Source organism: Pseudochaenichthys georgianus, chromosome 23 (genome assembly GCF_902827115.2).
Source record: "Pseudochaenichthys georgianus chromosome 23, fPseGeo1.2, whole genome shotgun sequence".
Lineage (NCBI taxonomy): Eukaryota > Metazoa > Chordata > Actinopteri > Perciformes > Channichthyidae > Pseudochaenichthys > Pseudochaenichthys georgianus.
The window spans coordinates 18,261,600-18,278,546 of NC_047525.1; the positions used below are offsets into that span (position 1 = coordinate 18,261,600).

The window sequence follows — 16,947 nt, forward strand, 5'->3', positions numbered from 1 at the left end:
TGACGTAAACCATGCGTTTGGTTTTCGAGGACACGTTGATCTCCATATTATTTACTGTAGTTTCTCTCTTCAAATATGCCTCACTGTATCGCGAAATATTGCCACAATTCTGATAGGAACAATCCACGGAATGCTTAGTTCCATCTGTTGCCAAAAGGTAAGCGTAAGAAGTACATTCAGAGGCAGTGGCTAGCGAAATGTGGCCGGCCCGAACCGAAAGATTCACAGGCTCATGTATGCAGCGAACATTTCAAATTTCCGGACGACTACTCTGAGAGTATGATAAAACATAACATGGGATTTATGGAACAACCATTACTCAATGGAGATGCAGTACCATCGGTCTTTCTGGTGTCATCACCGACCAGGACACCAGTTCGGCCAGTTGAGAAATCGCCCTCTGCAAGTGTGAAGGGACGGAGGAGCAGAAGTAGTGCTCGGAGTAAGAATAAGGTATGTTATAGCGCATTTCCATTGCAGCGGCTAGTCCCGTTTTAACGTCCTTTAGCGTCCAGGCCAGGACAGTTTTTGGTGGCCTTTCCATATAGCGTAGTACCGGCTAGTGTGTATTTTCCCCCAGTTTTTTCCGGCCCCATAACATCGTGATTTTATGGCCAGGGACAACGAAGCTGAGTATGCTAAACTAGAGAGGGAATCGCTAGCAAGGGTGGTACTACATGCATACATATAGTATCTTATATCATCTTCCTATTATACACACACATGCATTTCCAAACATCTGGACTACCTATGTTGCAAATGTATTATCTCTTCAATTTACACACGGCATCTATTGCACGTCTGTCCGTCCTGGGAGAGGGATCCCTCCTCTGTTGCTCTCCCTGAGGTTTCTCCCATGTTCCCTTTAAACTGTGGGTTTTCTTCGGAAGTTTTTCCTTGTACGATGTGAGGGTCTACGGACAGAGGGTGTCGTATTGTCATACTGATAAAACATCAAAACTTCTTCCTCTGCTGACGAGTCCGAACTCAAATATTCAGCCATGTTTCCGTGTGTTGACAAAGTGAACGCATGGATGACGTCACGACCATCACGTGACTACTGAAAATGGCAAAAATGGCGGCGGCCAGACGGAATATAAAGGTTTTGATAAAAAAGAGCTATAGAATCATTATTTACCAGGGAATATCGCTGATTTCTTCAGGGTATGGTTTAAACATAATGTTTCACTAAATACTGACGTTTTGATTAATTATCTAATGAGTGGACCATTCCTTTAACAACAAAGTCATTAGCAGATAAATCAATAATGAAAATCATCATCAGTGGCTGTCCTAAGGTAGACTAACCAGCAAACCTAATTATGCCTAGACTGCATCTCTTTTAAGTTAGTAATTACATTGCTAGATTTAATCAGCTTCTAGCTTTTTCACTCATTCCTCTTCTTCAGTGGCATCAGTATTACCTTACTTAGACAGAAAATGAATTTGTAAGCTCTGCCTACAAGAGTTTAATCAACCAATGAGATCACAGCAGCACAAGAGTGACTCCTCCTCAAGGAAAGGTTTTCCTACCATATGGAAAAGTTGTCTTTCATTAGCCAGCAATCGGTTATCTTCTCTCCTCCTCTGGTACCTTACCTTTACCTTCCTCTGCTCTTATACCAGATTCTGAATCACTCACTTCAGTCACATTCCTACAGATCCCTGATTTCAACATCCACAGACAGAGATCAGGAGACAAAGCTTAGCTCACCTGACTGAAAGGTGCAGGATCTCAGTGCGGGACCTCCTCATGTTACTAGCCATTTTCATCAGCTCCTTCTCCAGAGAGTCTGTGTACTGGGCCAGCTGGTCCAGGCTGAGGGCCCAGTCCTCCCTCTTCGCGTCCAGCTCGGCCTGCACCTTCTGCGGGAACACAAGTCCGGGGTCAGCTGCACAGCCTGAACAGCCAGGGGTCTTTAACGCTTCTAAAAAGTTTTCACCACTAACTGACACAAAATGGCACCACGTACAACCAACTGAAGACCGACTGGTACAGCGCTGCTCCGCTAATGATTTCGGTCTCATTTGCTATGTTTACTGCTGTATGCCAGTACGTGGCTAATGAATGCAGAGTGGCCACAATGCAGGAGGGGGGAGAGAGAAAGAGAGAGATAGAGAAAGTTGGAGTGAGGGGAGTGGGTTGTGTTCATGGTACAACACACTGACTAACAACACTGCTTGGATGGGGCCTGTTGGAGAGTTATATAAGTGAGAAATCTCCCGAGACCAGTGGCGTTTTCTCCTGGAGGCCAAGGGAAGCCAGGCTTCCACTGTTTTTTCAGATTGTAGTTATAATTTTAATAAATAAATAAAAACACTTAGTTTAATTTCGGAAATCCTTTGTTGTGTGTTGCTGCCGGCCCGTCTCTCCCCCATTGTCATTGAGTATTTTACAAAGAGTGAAACAGCTCCCCTCTAGATGTTATGGTGAAACAGTAGATTGCACTCACTGTTGCGAGAGGAGGCTTCCCTTGGTGAACAAAAATGGAGGGATTGACCAATCAGACAAGGCTCACGTCATGCCCCTGCCAACCTGTGATTAGTCAGGGCCGCTGGTCAGGGCCATGCCAAGGGAAGCCAGCCTCCCTTGCCTCACAATCCAATCAAATCGCATCAACTTAGTGTTGCAGTGACGCGTCCTAAAACCCGGAAGTAAGCTGCGCTCGGTTTCCCTCGACAAAAAAGCAATGGGATTTCTCCATAGGATTTTGGAAAATAGCTCGAAATAAGGTCAGTGGAAAACAGACCTGTTTGATAAATGCACGTTTTGTTCAGTCAGATAATATCCACATGTCTACCCTACTTTTATAATTTTCGAATCAGAAATCTAATCGATATAAGATAGATAGTGTCACTGCACCACTCTCACCGCCGTTAGAAAGTAGCAAGCAACTGAAGCAAGTGCAATTATGGAGGGTGGAGATTTGGAGTATTTAATCAAAAATAATTGTACTAAACTTCTGCTACAGCAGCAACTAAAATACAATGCCCAAACTGGAGCTGTGTACAGAGAGGAAAAAAGGAGCGAATCGGACGTAAGACGTTAAAGGTCTCCTGATTTAGTTGTGAATGAATGCTTATTAGAGTTTTGTCTGGAGAGTGCGTGCGGACCTGTCGGTTAGATCAGGGGTTCCCAACCCCCGGTCCACGGACCGGTACTGGGACGCGGAGGTGTTTCTGCCGGGCCGCGAAATAGCTGTGAGTTTATCGTAATATTTGCAAAATTATAAATATATAAAAATATTTTATCATAATATTTTTTTCAAAAAGTGTTTAATGTTCGCACCTATACTAGTCATATTATTTCCTCCAGTGGCATTGTTAATCTTTCACCAGATAACCGTTGAAAATGGCTTTTATGATGTTCCGAGGGATTCGGCGGCTCAGCCTGGTCTCAGCCTCTTGTGTGCACGAGAAAGTTACCGGTGCGCCAAGTAGGAAGAGGAGCGTACAGGAGACAACCGTTTAATTGCAGACCGTTATGTTTATGTGGGGAAATGGCAGTGCATACATTATTTGAGATATATTTCAAACTCGGACTTCATTTTAAGGACATGTCGGCCAGGGGTGTAGAGCTATATGTTTATTTTATTAGCTTTTCTTTTTAATGACTGATTTTAAATGACATTTTCTTAATGTCTTTCATTTTTTTGTAAAGCACTTTGAATTGCCTTGTGTTGAAAAGTGCTATATAAATAAACTTGCCTTGCCTTTGTTTAAGCACCGGATTGACAAAACAGGTGAGTAAACCAGTCTGCCTTGATCTATGAATTCATGTCCGGGACTCTCACGGTATCTGCTGCCCGCAACTGTTTTATAGAAGGAACACCTCCTTCACTTCATGAAATGGCTGCAGGCAGCATCAGGAGGCAGCGGGACGTGTAACTCCGGTTCTGAGAAGTGCAGCACGAGCGTGCCGAGAGCTGTGCCTTTTTACGCACCGCCTTCGCTGTGTTTACCTTCATCAGAACAGCGAGTGACTGCAGGCTGCTACGTGTTAACCACACACACATCGAACTGCCCGATTACTCCCCCTTTTATTAGTTTTATGAAGGAGATGTCCAGTCACCAAGGCGCATGACGTACGTGTGTGTGTGTGTGTGTGTGTGTGTGTGTGTGTGTGTGTGTGTGTGTGTGTGTGTGTGTGTGTGTGCTGCTCAGCTCTGTGTTTGTCCGACACCGGCATTTGTTTTCAAATGCCCATGAACAATAATTTACACACATCTGCTAACTCCATAGGTAGCCTATGGGTGTTCCCAAAATAAATTAGTTTAATCTCGATACACACACACACACACGCACACACGCACACCTCGTTTTCCCATCACTGGATTATCTGTAAATCAAACAAATAAAACGTTGATTTATCTGTTTTCCTGTTTTGGTTTAAAAACTGAATAACGTCGGTTTTTTGGTTTTCCGAAAAACGACACGGGTTCTTTGTTAAACGTTGTTAATATGTTTTGGATGCATATTGTTCGAGTATTTGTTCAGGCTGTTACATACAATTAGCCTATGTTGCTACCTGCTGGTGGTGAGTAAATATTAAAATCAGTTAAAATTGTGTAAATTATGTATCTGCCGGTCCTTGGCACAATAAAGGTTGGGAACCCCTGGGTTAGATAACAGGTGTGTGTAAGTCCTGCATCTGTATGATACAAATGTGTGTAAAATGATAACGGGTGCTGTAATCACTCATCTGGTTACGTTATTGCATTGACCACCACACCCCCGACCCAAAAGAAAGGACGTATTATTGGCTTCCCTTATTTTTTTCCCACGCCACGCTACTGCCGGAGAGGAGAGATAGTGGGTGGGAAAGAGAGAAGAGAGTGGACCGAGAGAACAAATGCTACAGGTAGAGGGAGATCACAACATTATTTCATCATTCTTATATATTTTTGAGATGGAGACGGCCTTTTTCAGACCTGAAATGCAAACATAGGAAGCTCAAACGCACCAACACAGCAGTTCATGCAGTTTTTCTTAAGCTTTCATCAATTGCAGTATTCTGACACTGACCACACAATTGACACTTGTCTGTGAAAGTGTATCTGACCTGAAGAACTGCGTCCTGGTCGCCTGCTGGCTGTGCGCAGTTGTCCAACAAGCCTCTAGTTGTAGATAAGACGGAGTTGGTTTCTTCTCTGAAATTCCTTTTCTGAGATGTATCAAGAGAAATCATGTTGTGAGAAATATAATTTCTAAAATAGAGTCCAGAATTTAAATGATAATTTGCAACAATCCAAATAATTGATAAAAACAGACATTTAGATGCATTTATAAGCCTGTTAAACTATCCTGACACTTCTAAGGTTATATTAGAGCCTGACCTATTTTAAGTAGATGGTTATTAAAGGGGCCCTATGATGCTCATTGTCTGGTTCATATTTGTATGTTGTGCCTCTACTGTGACATGTTTACATGCTTTAATGTGTTTAAAGTGTGTGGGAGAGAAACTCAATCTGGAGGGAACTTTGGGATTTTAGCCTTTGCATGCCATGAACCTATAACCTGCACAAAAACCTATAACACACTACAGGAAAGGGAAAACCCAAAAAGCATTATAGGGCCTCTTCAAGTGAACCTCAGTGTTTATTTGTATTTTTAAAGTCAAGTCAAGTCTTAAACAAATGTAAATGCCTTGCAAAAAGGTTGAAAATTGACATTTCGATCTGAACTTTTAAACATTCTTTAGTCATAGTTATTCAAAGTCAGCTGATGCCTTGCACAGTCACAAAAGTCTTGCAAAAACAATACATGATGGAATTGTATTTTTTTTCAGATGCAAATTCTCTACCCAAGTCAAAATATGTAAGTAAAAGTCACCAGTTTATTTAGGAGGTTCTTGAACTCCCGAGCCATTTGTTCCGGGTTGGGTCCCTGCAGCATCAGCAGCACCTCCCTGTCCAGCGTCATATCCAGAGGGGAGACACAGCTCATAGTTGTGGATAAAAGGTCAACTCCATAGTGGGCCTGCATGAGATGGCAATTATTACACAAATGAGCAAAAGAGATTTAAAATCAGTCTAATTATGAGCAAGAAGCTGTAGTGTGACAATCAAACAGCACATGCATCTAATGTTCACACAGTGCTTTGTATTGGGTATCATTTGTGAGAAACCCTACGGCTGTGGGAATCTTAGGGGATTAATCAGCTGCCTGAAGACATACACTTCCCAGAAGTCCAGCTGGGACTAAAGGCACAGTTAACTGAGATGTCATAACGTTTGAACTAAAAAAGCAGTGTGAATGCATTCAAGTTTACATGTGGCTCCATTTGACTGATACAAGAAAGGTGTCCCAGAGAAGAAGCGGCCATGAATTCTCTTTCAAAAATCAAAGACCAGGGTGCATGAAAGAAAAGGTGAGCAGATGAAAAGAGACAGAGTTAGGGAGTGCTGACCTCCAGTGGTGACTGAGCCAGAGCCAGTTCTGTCTGCAGGGATCCTGAGCTGCTCTGGTTCAACCTGAAGGCCACCGACAGGGACAGACCAGCACTGTGGAGAGAAGTAGGAAGCAACAAAGATGTTACATTTTTGTGAGACATTTTACGGCGCCATTCCATACATTCCTAGAGAAAAAATGTATTTATCATTGTCTATTCCCTTAGTTGTACCTCAACTGTGAATACCTCAGACCCTTCACTCCCGGGGTATTCTCGGTTCACTCACCCAGACATGTCTGGTTGCATCATCTGCATCTGGCTCTCCAGCTTGCTCTTGTGTGACCTCAGCAGCTGGAATCAACAACAGAGAAGCCAACATAACTCAGTACAAACCCCATTGGTTTTAAAGAGGTAAACTACATTCCCTAGTTGGACACATCTGTTCACTCCAAGGTCTGTGCGAGAGCAGGCGTTTCATTTCCCACAGCCAGACAAAATGCCAGTCGTACACATGCTGAGTAACAATAAACGTGACGCAGCAGAGAACTACGTTTACAGTAGGAGTTGATGTCTCGTCTGTGTTGAATTACTACAATTACCTTTAAACATGTTTTTAGCATTTCCCCATACTTTTATATACATTTTCTAAAAATAAAATCACTATCAGGAGTTTATGGTTAACATTTATAATATTATTAAAGTGTTACTTTTTTTTTTTTTTTTTAATTAAGACTTCTGCTAAGCTTTTATCTGCTAAGCTTTTATCTGCAACTCTTTCAAATCTCTTTTCCTATTGCTCCCGAATGGAAATCAGGGAATTAAGGTCCGATGTACAGGCATGGCATATACAAAATGAATAAAGTAGACCAAATGGTTCTTAAAAAGAATATAAAATAGCTTAATTGGCATGAGTTAAAAGCAAAAACATACATCAGAAACTATTTAAAGCAGTTACAGAGCATCAAAAGACAAACCAGTGGGTGTTGTTGATGTGTAGAAACTGAAATATTGATATGATGTGGAACACACTGACCTCTGTGATGGATGAGTATTCCTCCACTGTGGACTTCAGCTCATCTATCAGTCTGCTCTTCTGTAAAAGGTAAACAACACAAGATGAGTTCAGGTTTTTCTTAAGAGAAACAGAAACAACAAATTGGAAGCAATTGGTAGGTTTTTGCACTGAACCAGTGTTTGCTAAAGAGATTCAAGAAATGTTACATATAGAATGATAACGAGTGTGGGATGGGATTAGAATACAAAAAGGCACTGACCTCTACTATCACAGCTTCCTTTTCACCAACAACCGCATCAAAAGAGTGAATTTGCACCTGAGGACAGGAGAATAAAGTCACATAAGACACACAAAGAAAGCACAGTAAAAAATGGTAGCGAGTTGGACATTATGTGTCACAGAGAAATGTACAATGTGAAGTTTGTTCTGTGAGGAAGGAAGGTGGAAAAACATTCAAAATTGCTGAAGGCCGAGAAAAGAAAGAACAAGAGAAGGATACTGAGAGGAAATCGAAAATAGTCTAGTAGAGCTTTAATAATGCAGAGACAAATTCAAAACAAATTGCAAAGTAAAAAGCTACCTGAAGGTCAGTGTTAATGTTACGCAGCTCGGCTATCCTCCTCTGAAGCTCTTCCGTCTCCATGGTGACCCTGAAGTTCTGGGGAGCCATCAAAGGGTTAGGGTTAGCGCTGCGGGTCACATCCTTTTTTGAAAATACTATAACAAAATACTCTCTGCAGGCTATCTATGAATGGGTGAGTACTGTGGATTCACTGTGAACCAGGTTATTGATTTCCCCGTGTACTCGTCTGACAATAGTCCTCTTTGATCAGTGAAGTACCTCTTCCTGAAGAGACGCGATACTGGCAATGAGACTCTGGTTCTCTCTGTCCTGCAAACAAAATAAGAACAATGAGAATGAGTCCTAAATCTGCTGCGATATTACATTCTAAAGGCTTGAGCTGTACGCTAGTGTGAACTGTGGCTAAGAGAATGGGCCTTGTTCAAAGCTTGCATAATGTTTCTTCTAGTGACAACATTTCTACATTGAATTATACATGTATGATGACCTTCATACATTCTGTGGCAGAACATGTCTATTTCCAGCTTCAGAAGCAACATTGAACTCCAAGTATGTTCATTTTTCATCCAAAATGGGGATAACAGTTAATGCCTAACTTTTGGTCTGCAATGCAATGCAGTACATTTCAGGTGAAACCCTTGTGAGAAAACAACACACACCATCTGTATTTACATAAACATGGAAGCTAGATACATTTGTATGTATTCTCTTTTTGACTGACCACGCGTTTGCTGTGAGCGGAGGCGCGCGCTCTGCCCTCCTCCCTACAGTTCAGAGTGGCCTTCATCTCCTCCACCTCCTCGTTCAGCATCTTCTCCTTCTGGGCCAGCTGCTGGTTACTGTGCAAAAAGTTCAACAGATAATAAGTCAATAACCCACAGCATGCCCCAATAAACATCTGCCATGCCTTTGCATAAAAGTACATCTTACACCGTGGCCTGATTGTGTAGCTCCTCGTTCTCCTCTGCTAGCTTCTGGTTGCTGTCCTCCATGCTCTCCACCACCAGCTTCATCTTCCTCACCTCCTCCTCGAGCTTTTGGTTGCTCATCTGAAGGTCAGCGACACAACACACCAGCTCTGACGTCTCACTGAGGAGAGACACATACAGGCACGGGTTAAATAGGGCCCATTACATGCACGATTTATATACATGGCACAGCAGCAGTAACCTCAATTGAATACATTTTATTTTCAACAAAAGTCTAAATGTCGTATCCTCTGGAGAATCACAATATTCATTTCTGTTGTGCGTCAAGTGAATTATTTTTTTTCCAATCAAATGCAATAATATTTGCAGCCTTTAATTAATGGTAGATGCTGAAATTGCCTTATTTAAAAAAAATCTCAGTTCACTCGAACCACAATAAAATAAAAATATGAATTAAAATGTTGCTTCATCTCCCTAGTGGTATTTGTCCTTTCAGATAGTATAGTATATATATATAGATTATATTACATTTTATAGATAAAGGGCAGGAAGAAGTTGTCATAAATATAAATAAAAAGAATAGTATTGCATATTTACACAAACATGGATGATCTCTCACTTATTCCTGTACATTACTTACAATTCTGCTCTGGACGCCTCCCCTCCAAAGGCCTCCAAGCTTCCCGAAGTAATATTGAACAACATGGACCTCTTTGCTAAACAGATCCAAAACACACACAACAAATATAACATCCAGGCATCACTAAAATGAGATTGATGTACAATACAAGAACATGCAGAAAGCAAACATCCGAGTGATGAGATGCACACCCACCTGACAGGCTGTCTCGGAGTTTGACTGAGTCCTCCTGAGAGACTTCATCTGGTGTGTCTTCCCTTAGATACAACAGAGAAAATGGGCAGGATTATAATCACAATCTTTTTATAGGATTCGGCAGTCATGCACTATGCCGTTACCTTTGGTAATGATGTATTGAGCCGTTTAATTGTTGGTACCTGGCACATTGAGCACTAAAAACTGAGTTCAATGCTCAGTTTATTTTTGTCTGGAACCATAGGTCGTATAAAAAGTTCTGAAGCACAGCCCCTACACATTTCACAGTTATACCAATGTATGAAAAGCCACTTCATATGCTTACATATAAGCATGTCTTCACCAGCAGTTAACACCCTGTGTGCCCGTCAGTAACAAGATGACTCATCTCCAACATTGGACCTCTATCACTGCACTAACAGCCCATTAAGACCTTCAGTTGATCTGAGCCCACACATCAGGCACATAATGGCTAAAATGCATAACCTTACATACACAGGTTTGTCAGAATGTAACCACAGTATATATAATGAAGTATTTTGACTTTCATTTTGTATACACAGTATGAGTCATAGCATTAGACCACATGCACATTTCATAGACCTGAAAAAAGTGCCGCGTGCACTGGATTATGACGCAGAACTGCTTCTCACACAAAAGACAGCATGTGAAATGATGATGCACATGGCGGAAACTAAAGGGGGAGTCTTTCTCACCAGCAATCTCTCATCTGATGCATAACCCACCTACACAATATCTACTTGCGTAACTCTAACAGAGCCTTTCTGAAAGAATAAAAAGGAAAGCACAGGACTGCTAAAGATGGTGCAAGCTGGATTTGCCTTTCCATACCAGGTTAGAGGGAATAGAAACTCTGCAGCTGCAAATGCTTAGAAAGCAAACATGTTTAGCGGTCTTTCAATCATAGTAGTCAGAGGATTAGTCAACAAAAGAGTAACAAAATATAAACAATTAATCTCTGAAACACTTTTTGTTCCCATTTCTAAAAAGTGTTCGCCAACTGTTAAAACTGCATATTCAAATCAGGACTCCAGTTGAAAAAACTATTACGGAGATGTAGTGCCAACAGAAAGCTTGCTTCTTATCCATCGATGTATCCACTATTGACAAATGTTTTAATGATATCTTAAATCAACAAAAAGGAGGGTCACAGCATGTTCTGTAGTTACAGAAAAAGTACTGCCTGATATGATACAGTCAGAGTCTGCTGAAGACAATGGCAGCTTGATACATTCTGACAAAATCTTGACTTCAGAAGTTCCAAACTGTTCCCTCGTCAAGCTACCCTACGTAAAAATCCCCATTTTAAAATAAAAGATCATGTGCCTAGGGTATCAATATTTTGGAATTAAGGCCTTCATTTCAAATGTCTGCTTCTCAGTACCCGTTGTTGCGGCAGTCATCGATCCACTCCTTCATGACGGCGTGGTACGTGACCAGGTCGATGGAGATGTCCTTGTGTTCTGGGTCGAGCATGTTGCAAAGGTCTTCGAGGCCGCTGTCTCCTGAGTTGCGGCTGGTGGTGTGCCGCAGGAAGTCCACGATGTGAGAGACGTACACTTTACCTGCAAGAACACAGGAACACCGACACACATCTTGGATAATTTTGCCTAGGGTTGGTTATTATACAATGGATTGCTCAATCAATGTGTCTGTTTGGGTTTAGCGGGAGGGCAGCAGTAACCATGGAAGCAGAATAATAACGATTCACATCTCTCAATCATTTAAAAGAAAATGGTTAGCCTTCACAGTTATCATAACAGTAGTACAAACAGTGGACTAGTTTTCTTTCTTGCCAGAGAAATGCATTGAATTATAAAATCTTTTAAATTCATAAATACCTTTTTCACTAAAACTCAACCTCTGGCAATGCACACATCAAAGCTAAATTAAACAGAAATGTGGTATACTTTGACAGCTTTAGTGGAATTAAACTATGCATCATCACTCAATTTGATATTAAACCAAAGACTTCAACATTTTTGGATGTTATTCGTTTTTCCCATTTGAATATTATCCTTGAGAAATGTTTTTAGCATGAAATATACCCAAAGATCACCGAGGTAGATGGAAAGAAAGCTCAACAGCAAACGGCAGAAGAGACAGCAATTTAAGATGAAATCACATGCAGACGCAACAGGAAAAGAACAAATCTTCCTCTTCAAAAATGGTTGAAATAAATCCTAAAAATAATAAAAGACAGAAGAAATAATAAGTTACCAAACACTGTCTGTACTTCTTTAAAAATACCACATCCCATACAGCAGCTTCACGTGATGGTTCACTTAAAGAAAGCATTCAAATAAAATGAACATATTGTGTTGCTTTTGCCAGCAGGCACAAGAGGAAGACACGGACAATGCCGATACTGTGTGAGTGGGGATTTCTTCCGTCTTCTAAACCGTAAAAGACACTGTAACACTACACCCAATGACAAGTTATAAATGTGTCAGCTGCTATATTCTTCTTTCTGAAAATGCGTGACCCAACCATTAATGAGTGTGTGTGTATGAGAGTGTGTGTGTGTGTGTGTGTGTGTGTGTGTGTGTGTGTGTGTGTGTATGTGTGTGTATGTGTGTGTGTGTACCTCGACGCTGGGTGTCACAGGCATAGAAGATGGTATCGAGCAGATTCTCCTCACAGATTAAGCTGATTTCTGCCATATTCTCCTTGGTTTCAGAGGCTACTGAAGATCCTGAGCAGGAATATCAAACACACACGCCCACCGACACATAAATGCAGTGAATTAAGTTGCCAAGCAAAGCAAGCACATGACACACTTTGTGTAAAGACACAGCCACTATTAAAATACTACTCTAAACACTAGCCACTGGACCCACCATTAACCCTTGTTTTGCCAATGACTACAGTTTTTTGTAACATGTAAGCACAGACTGAAATATTGTAGGTTTTAAACTAGTTATTGGCTCCAAAAAATGTAATTCTTCCTAAAGCATCTGTCGCCAATATTACACAGCATGCTAAACCGAAATTAAGATAAAATAATCAAAATGTTCTCCACTAACAATTGTATCTTTCTTTTCTAACAGGGGATGCAGTATGCTTAAAAAACATAAATGTGTGAATAAGCTGTAGCTGAAAGCTCTGGAAAAATAAGCTGGTATTTGTCAAACTGTTTCAAAGGTCAATAATTAACTTTCACTCCTAACATAATCTGCTTTGTGTACACTCCTACTGTACACCAGTCTAAACCTCCCAGTTGTTTTGCATCCGCTCCCCCCTACCTCCATCTCCCATGGACTGCCGTTTCACAACCAGAGCTGGGTAGGGCAGCTCCCACTCGGTGGAGTTTGCACGGTCCGCTGAGCAGAAGTTGAGGTTGTAGGAGAGGGTGCCTTGGTTTGGGGTGATGGTACGACACAGGGGGGGGCTCTTGCTTGGACTCTCGCTCTCGGGCCGCACCGTCTGGGGTGTGAATGAAAAGTAACGGGACTCTTTGGATTGGCCTGTGGGCGTGGAACAATGCCCTGGCCATGTCTTAATGTGTCTTAAATCACTCCCTTCTGCACCTCTCCTCTCACTTACAGTGCTAGTGATAGTGTATGTGAGGTTAGTTGGCGAGGGGGTATTGCATGCAGGGGTGGAAGATGTGGGCAGAGGGATGGAGGAACCCTTGTTGCTCCTCTGGGAAGCTGCAGCAGCACTCATCCCTCTCCCCTTCCCCCCCTCATCTCTGTAGAGGGTTCCTTTCTTCAGGATGCTTTCCAGGTTGTGCCTGAGGCCACTCTGCGGGCTGTAGTAATTGTTGGAGGAGAGTTTGGGGATCTGGAATGGTGAATTGGGCTCTCGGTCACCGCGCCACTGAATGGTCTGCAGTTTGCGGCATATGCTGTCCACGGGGTTGTGGCGACGATTTGGCTGGGGCGTGTAATATTCCATGCTGCGGATGGCAGGGCTGCAGTGCTGGCTTCCTGGCTAGAGGAGAGGCTGAAGTCTGAGGAGAGAGAAGCAGAACATATGTGTTTTACTGAATGCAAAGTAGGGCTAAAACAAACATTTATTTTAGTTTATTATTTCATTTTTTTCTAGCTTAATGGTCCATAAAACTATCGAAAATAATAATTTATAAAATGTCCGTCATTGTTTTAAAAAAAATCCAAGGTTGTCTGTCAGTCCAAAGGATCTTCAGTCTAATATGATACAATAAAAAAGCAGTACATCTCCACATTTTACAGGCTATTTTTACATTAAAAGAAAATCAAAAAAATGTAATCAAAGTTTAGAGGTATGAAAGGAGTGTAAGGAAGAAAAAATATTTCCATATAGAGAATAATTGTGAATATTTGAGATCCATATAATGAGTAGCCCAATATAAATCACAGTTTTCCATCCAATGCCAAATAGTTATTATTACTTCCAAACTTCTATGGTATAGAGAAGGTAGTTCTTGTGTTGAGAAATGAAAAACAAGTAGAAGTGAAGGACGGAACAGAGGATGGGGAATCAAATTATAACCTCCAATAACACAGCTCAATACAAATGGATGGACCCAGAACTAAAGTAAGATAGAGTCCAATAAAAAAGTACGGTTACATGCAAAAGGTTTGAGATTTTCAATCCTGCCTTTGTAATGTTAAAATATTCATCCATTTAACCAAATCCAAATGAATTCGTCACATATTTAGGGTCCAGGTGTGTGAAGCAGCTAATTAATGCACGAGTTACCTCACGGACTAAAAACACAAGAGCATTTGTTTCAGTAAAATGTTCCGTAGTGCAACCCCTGCAATTTAAATACACATTACAACTGTTTATCCCAAGTAGACAAATCAGAACCCTCTGACAGAAAAAGCAATGCAAAAGTGTTAAAAGCTTTACAAAATAAAAATCCTACCTGCTACCACAGCTGACGTTTACGCAAATGTATCTTCTACAAACACCTGACGACCAAGCATAAAGAAAACACCTTTTCGGGTTGTCTTTCAAAAAGGCTTTGGCAAGAAGGGTATAATTGTTTGTTACCTCGTTTAGCTTGTAGAAGCAAATATCTGACGAAATGTTTGGGCACCTGTCGAGACCCACACAGAGAGTACGCGCTTGAGACAGAAAGAGTTAAACCTTAAGTGGGTGTCCACGACGCTAAAAGTAAGCTAGCACCCCCTCCCTGTGGCTGGAAGGAGACACAGCACCCAACATATCAAGCTACAGGTGGGAAAACGTCATATTTATGGTGGTATTGTACATTTTAAAAGTCAAATAAAGTAAAAACGGTTTTATTACTAAGCATAGTCCATCCCCCTTTTTAGTGTGTCACCTACATCGAGCCATTTTTGTGATTGAACAGAATAGAATATCTTAATATTTATTTAATTTATTAGTATTTACTTCACACACACACACACACACACACACACACACACACACACACACACACACACACACACACACACACACACACACACACACACACACACACACACACACACACACACACACACACACACACACACACACACACACACACACACACACACACACACACACACACTTTCAATCTTATTTAACCTAAGAAAATATATGAAAATCACATTATGTTTATGTCAGGGGAACACTGGTAGGCTAAACATATTTATAACAGTTACTAATGTTTTGAATAGTGGTGCCCTATGGCTGTAATTCTTTGTGAAAGTGTTTATGAATGGGAATTTACCAACAAATAAAATGAACTGTAAATAAACAATATCTCTATCTATTCCATCATCTATAAATATTTATTCTAATCCGCAGAAAGTACAAGATTATTCTATACAAATTGTAATCTTTAGTCTTCATATCAACCTCGGGGTCTTTCGTCTTCTCCTACAATATTAACTCCTTGACATGTGTGTGGGGATAAACATATATAGCTGGTGTTTAAATCTGGCAGTAAGTGTAAGTACTGATATTTTCTGACACAAGGGTCTAATTTAAAATGTAAACAACTAGCATGCCGTTTCATTGTATATGTAATGCCATATCAAATTTGTAAAGGTCAATGTTACTGTAATTATTTCACAAAGCATATTGCATCTAAAAATACATTTGCCATCCCATTTTTGATCCATTCAATACAGTATTGTGTTTTTGTTTTTATTGCTGAACACATGTCCATGTCTTTAGTTCAAATTATCAGTATAAAAAGATACAACATTGAAAAATAATGATATTATTCAAAAAAAGACCCACTTCCTCATTGAGTACCAAAGACAGACCATCTCAACAGCAGTTAAATAAACAATTTCATAGAAATATGAATAGGGGTGTAATATGTTGTTGTGAGAAAATATTAAATGAACTGGGCACCAAAAAATAATGTAAAGCACGGAAGTTTTATGGGTCAAATAAACAACAAACAGCCCTGTTCAAGGGAAGCAGCTACATTTCCACCATCTCAATGGCTGTCAGTAGTTTTCTGAGCTTCAAAGTATTGCCGGCATTGCGGCTGATTGGTTTGTACAACCATGGTGTGCTTCTGTGCTTCAATATCATTATGATTGGAGAGCACCTACCCTCAGTAGCTGCTCCAGCTGTACCATCTTGATGATTCCTCTTCTTCCTGACACCTACAAACCCCCGCTGATGCTCCACATAGGAGATATTCCAGCACTGCTGCGTGTCCTCATGTTGCCATGAGCAGCACTGCAAGGCCTTGAGAGCCACAGTCATCCAACAGTGCTCTTATTGTCACAATAAACAGATGAGATACTAATCCAAAAGATATTCCGGAGCTTGGAAACGCTACTGGTCAACCTGATTGACTACATCTCTACAAAATAGCGTCCGACTGGGGAAAGGATATGAGCGTTCCCTCCTGCACTCGTTCTCCTCTTCCTCCAGGTGAAGCCTGCTCTGCAGAATCCACTTTCCAAGCTCACGCTAAGTAGAGTTTATGGTGGACAGACACACAACCACACAGACGCACACTCACAAGGATAAGTGTTGGATATGGTTCAGGAAAAAAACCATAAGCAAAGAGGACAAACATAAAAAAGGAACATAAAACAATTAAACATTTTTGTATAGTGGATAAAGTGCATTACTTTCACAGTGTTGTACTGTGCTCACCCGCTACTTCACAATTCTGTAATCTGGGATTATTGTGCAAACAACTTTCTGCCGCAGGGGGCAGGGCCTGTCTAATCCAAGCCAATTGGAACAGATAATTAACTTAAA

General features: G+C 41.0%; 1 protein-coding gene across 9 annotated transcripts in view; it reads right to left on the reverse strand.

Moving 5' to 3' along the window:
* lrmp (lymphoid-restricted membrane protein) overlaps positions 1–14,846 on the reverse strand; it is a 33,818-nt gene extending 18,972 nt beyond the window's left edge. For 4 of the 9 annotated variants that reach the window (XM_034112601.2, XM_034112597.2, XM_034112603.2 and 1 more), the window contains exons 1-17: positions 14,630–14,840; positions 13,020–13,729; positions 12,362–12,469; positions 11,159–11,339; positions 9,754–9,815; positions 9,559–9,634; positions 8,920–9,078; positions 8,711–8,828; positions 8,248–8,298; positions 7,987–8,064; positions 7,666–7,722; positions 7,425–7,484; positions 6,678–6,742; positions 6,410–6,503; positions 5,833–5,979; positions 5,063–5,164; positions 1,715–1,866 (exon numbers count right to left, since the gene is read on the reverse strand). In XM_034112601.2, the coding sequence (XP_033968492.1) occupies positions 1,715–1,866; positions 5,063–5,164; positions 5,833–5,979; positions 6,410–6,503; positions 6,678–6,742; positions 7,425–7,484; positions 7,666–7,722; positions 7,987–8,064; positions 8,248–8,298; positions 8,711–8,828; positions 8,920–9,078; positions 9,559–9,634; positions 9,754–9,815; positions 11,159–11,339; positions 12,362–12,469; positions 13,020–13,674 (2,165 nt within the window). In that variant the 5' untranslated portion in view covers positions 13,675–13,729; positions 14,630–14,840. Of the gene's footprint in view, positions 1–1,714; positions 1,867–5,062; positions 5,165–5,832; positions 5,980–6,409; positions 6,504–6,677; positions 6,743–7,424; positions 7,485–7,665; positions 7,723–7,986; positions 8,065–8,247; positions 8,299–8,710; positions 8,829–8,919; positions 9,079–9,558; positions 9,635–9,753; positions 9,816–11,158; positions 11,340–12,361; positions 12,470–13,019; positions 13,730–14,629 lie in introns of all 9 variants that reach the window. The other 5 variants (XM_034112604.2, XM_034112602.2, XM_034112600.2 and 2 more) reach the window with 3 other exon arrangements.
* Positions 14,847–16,947: the final 2,101 nt, after the last annotated feature.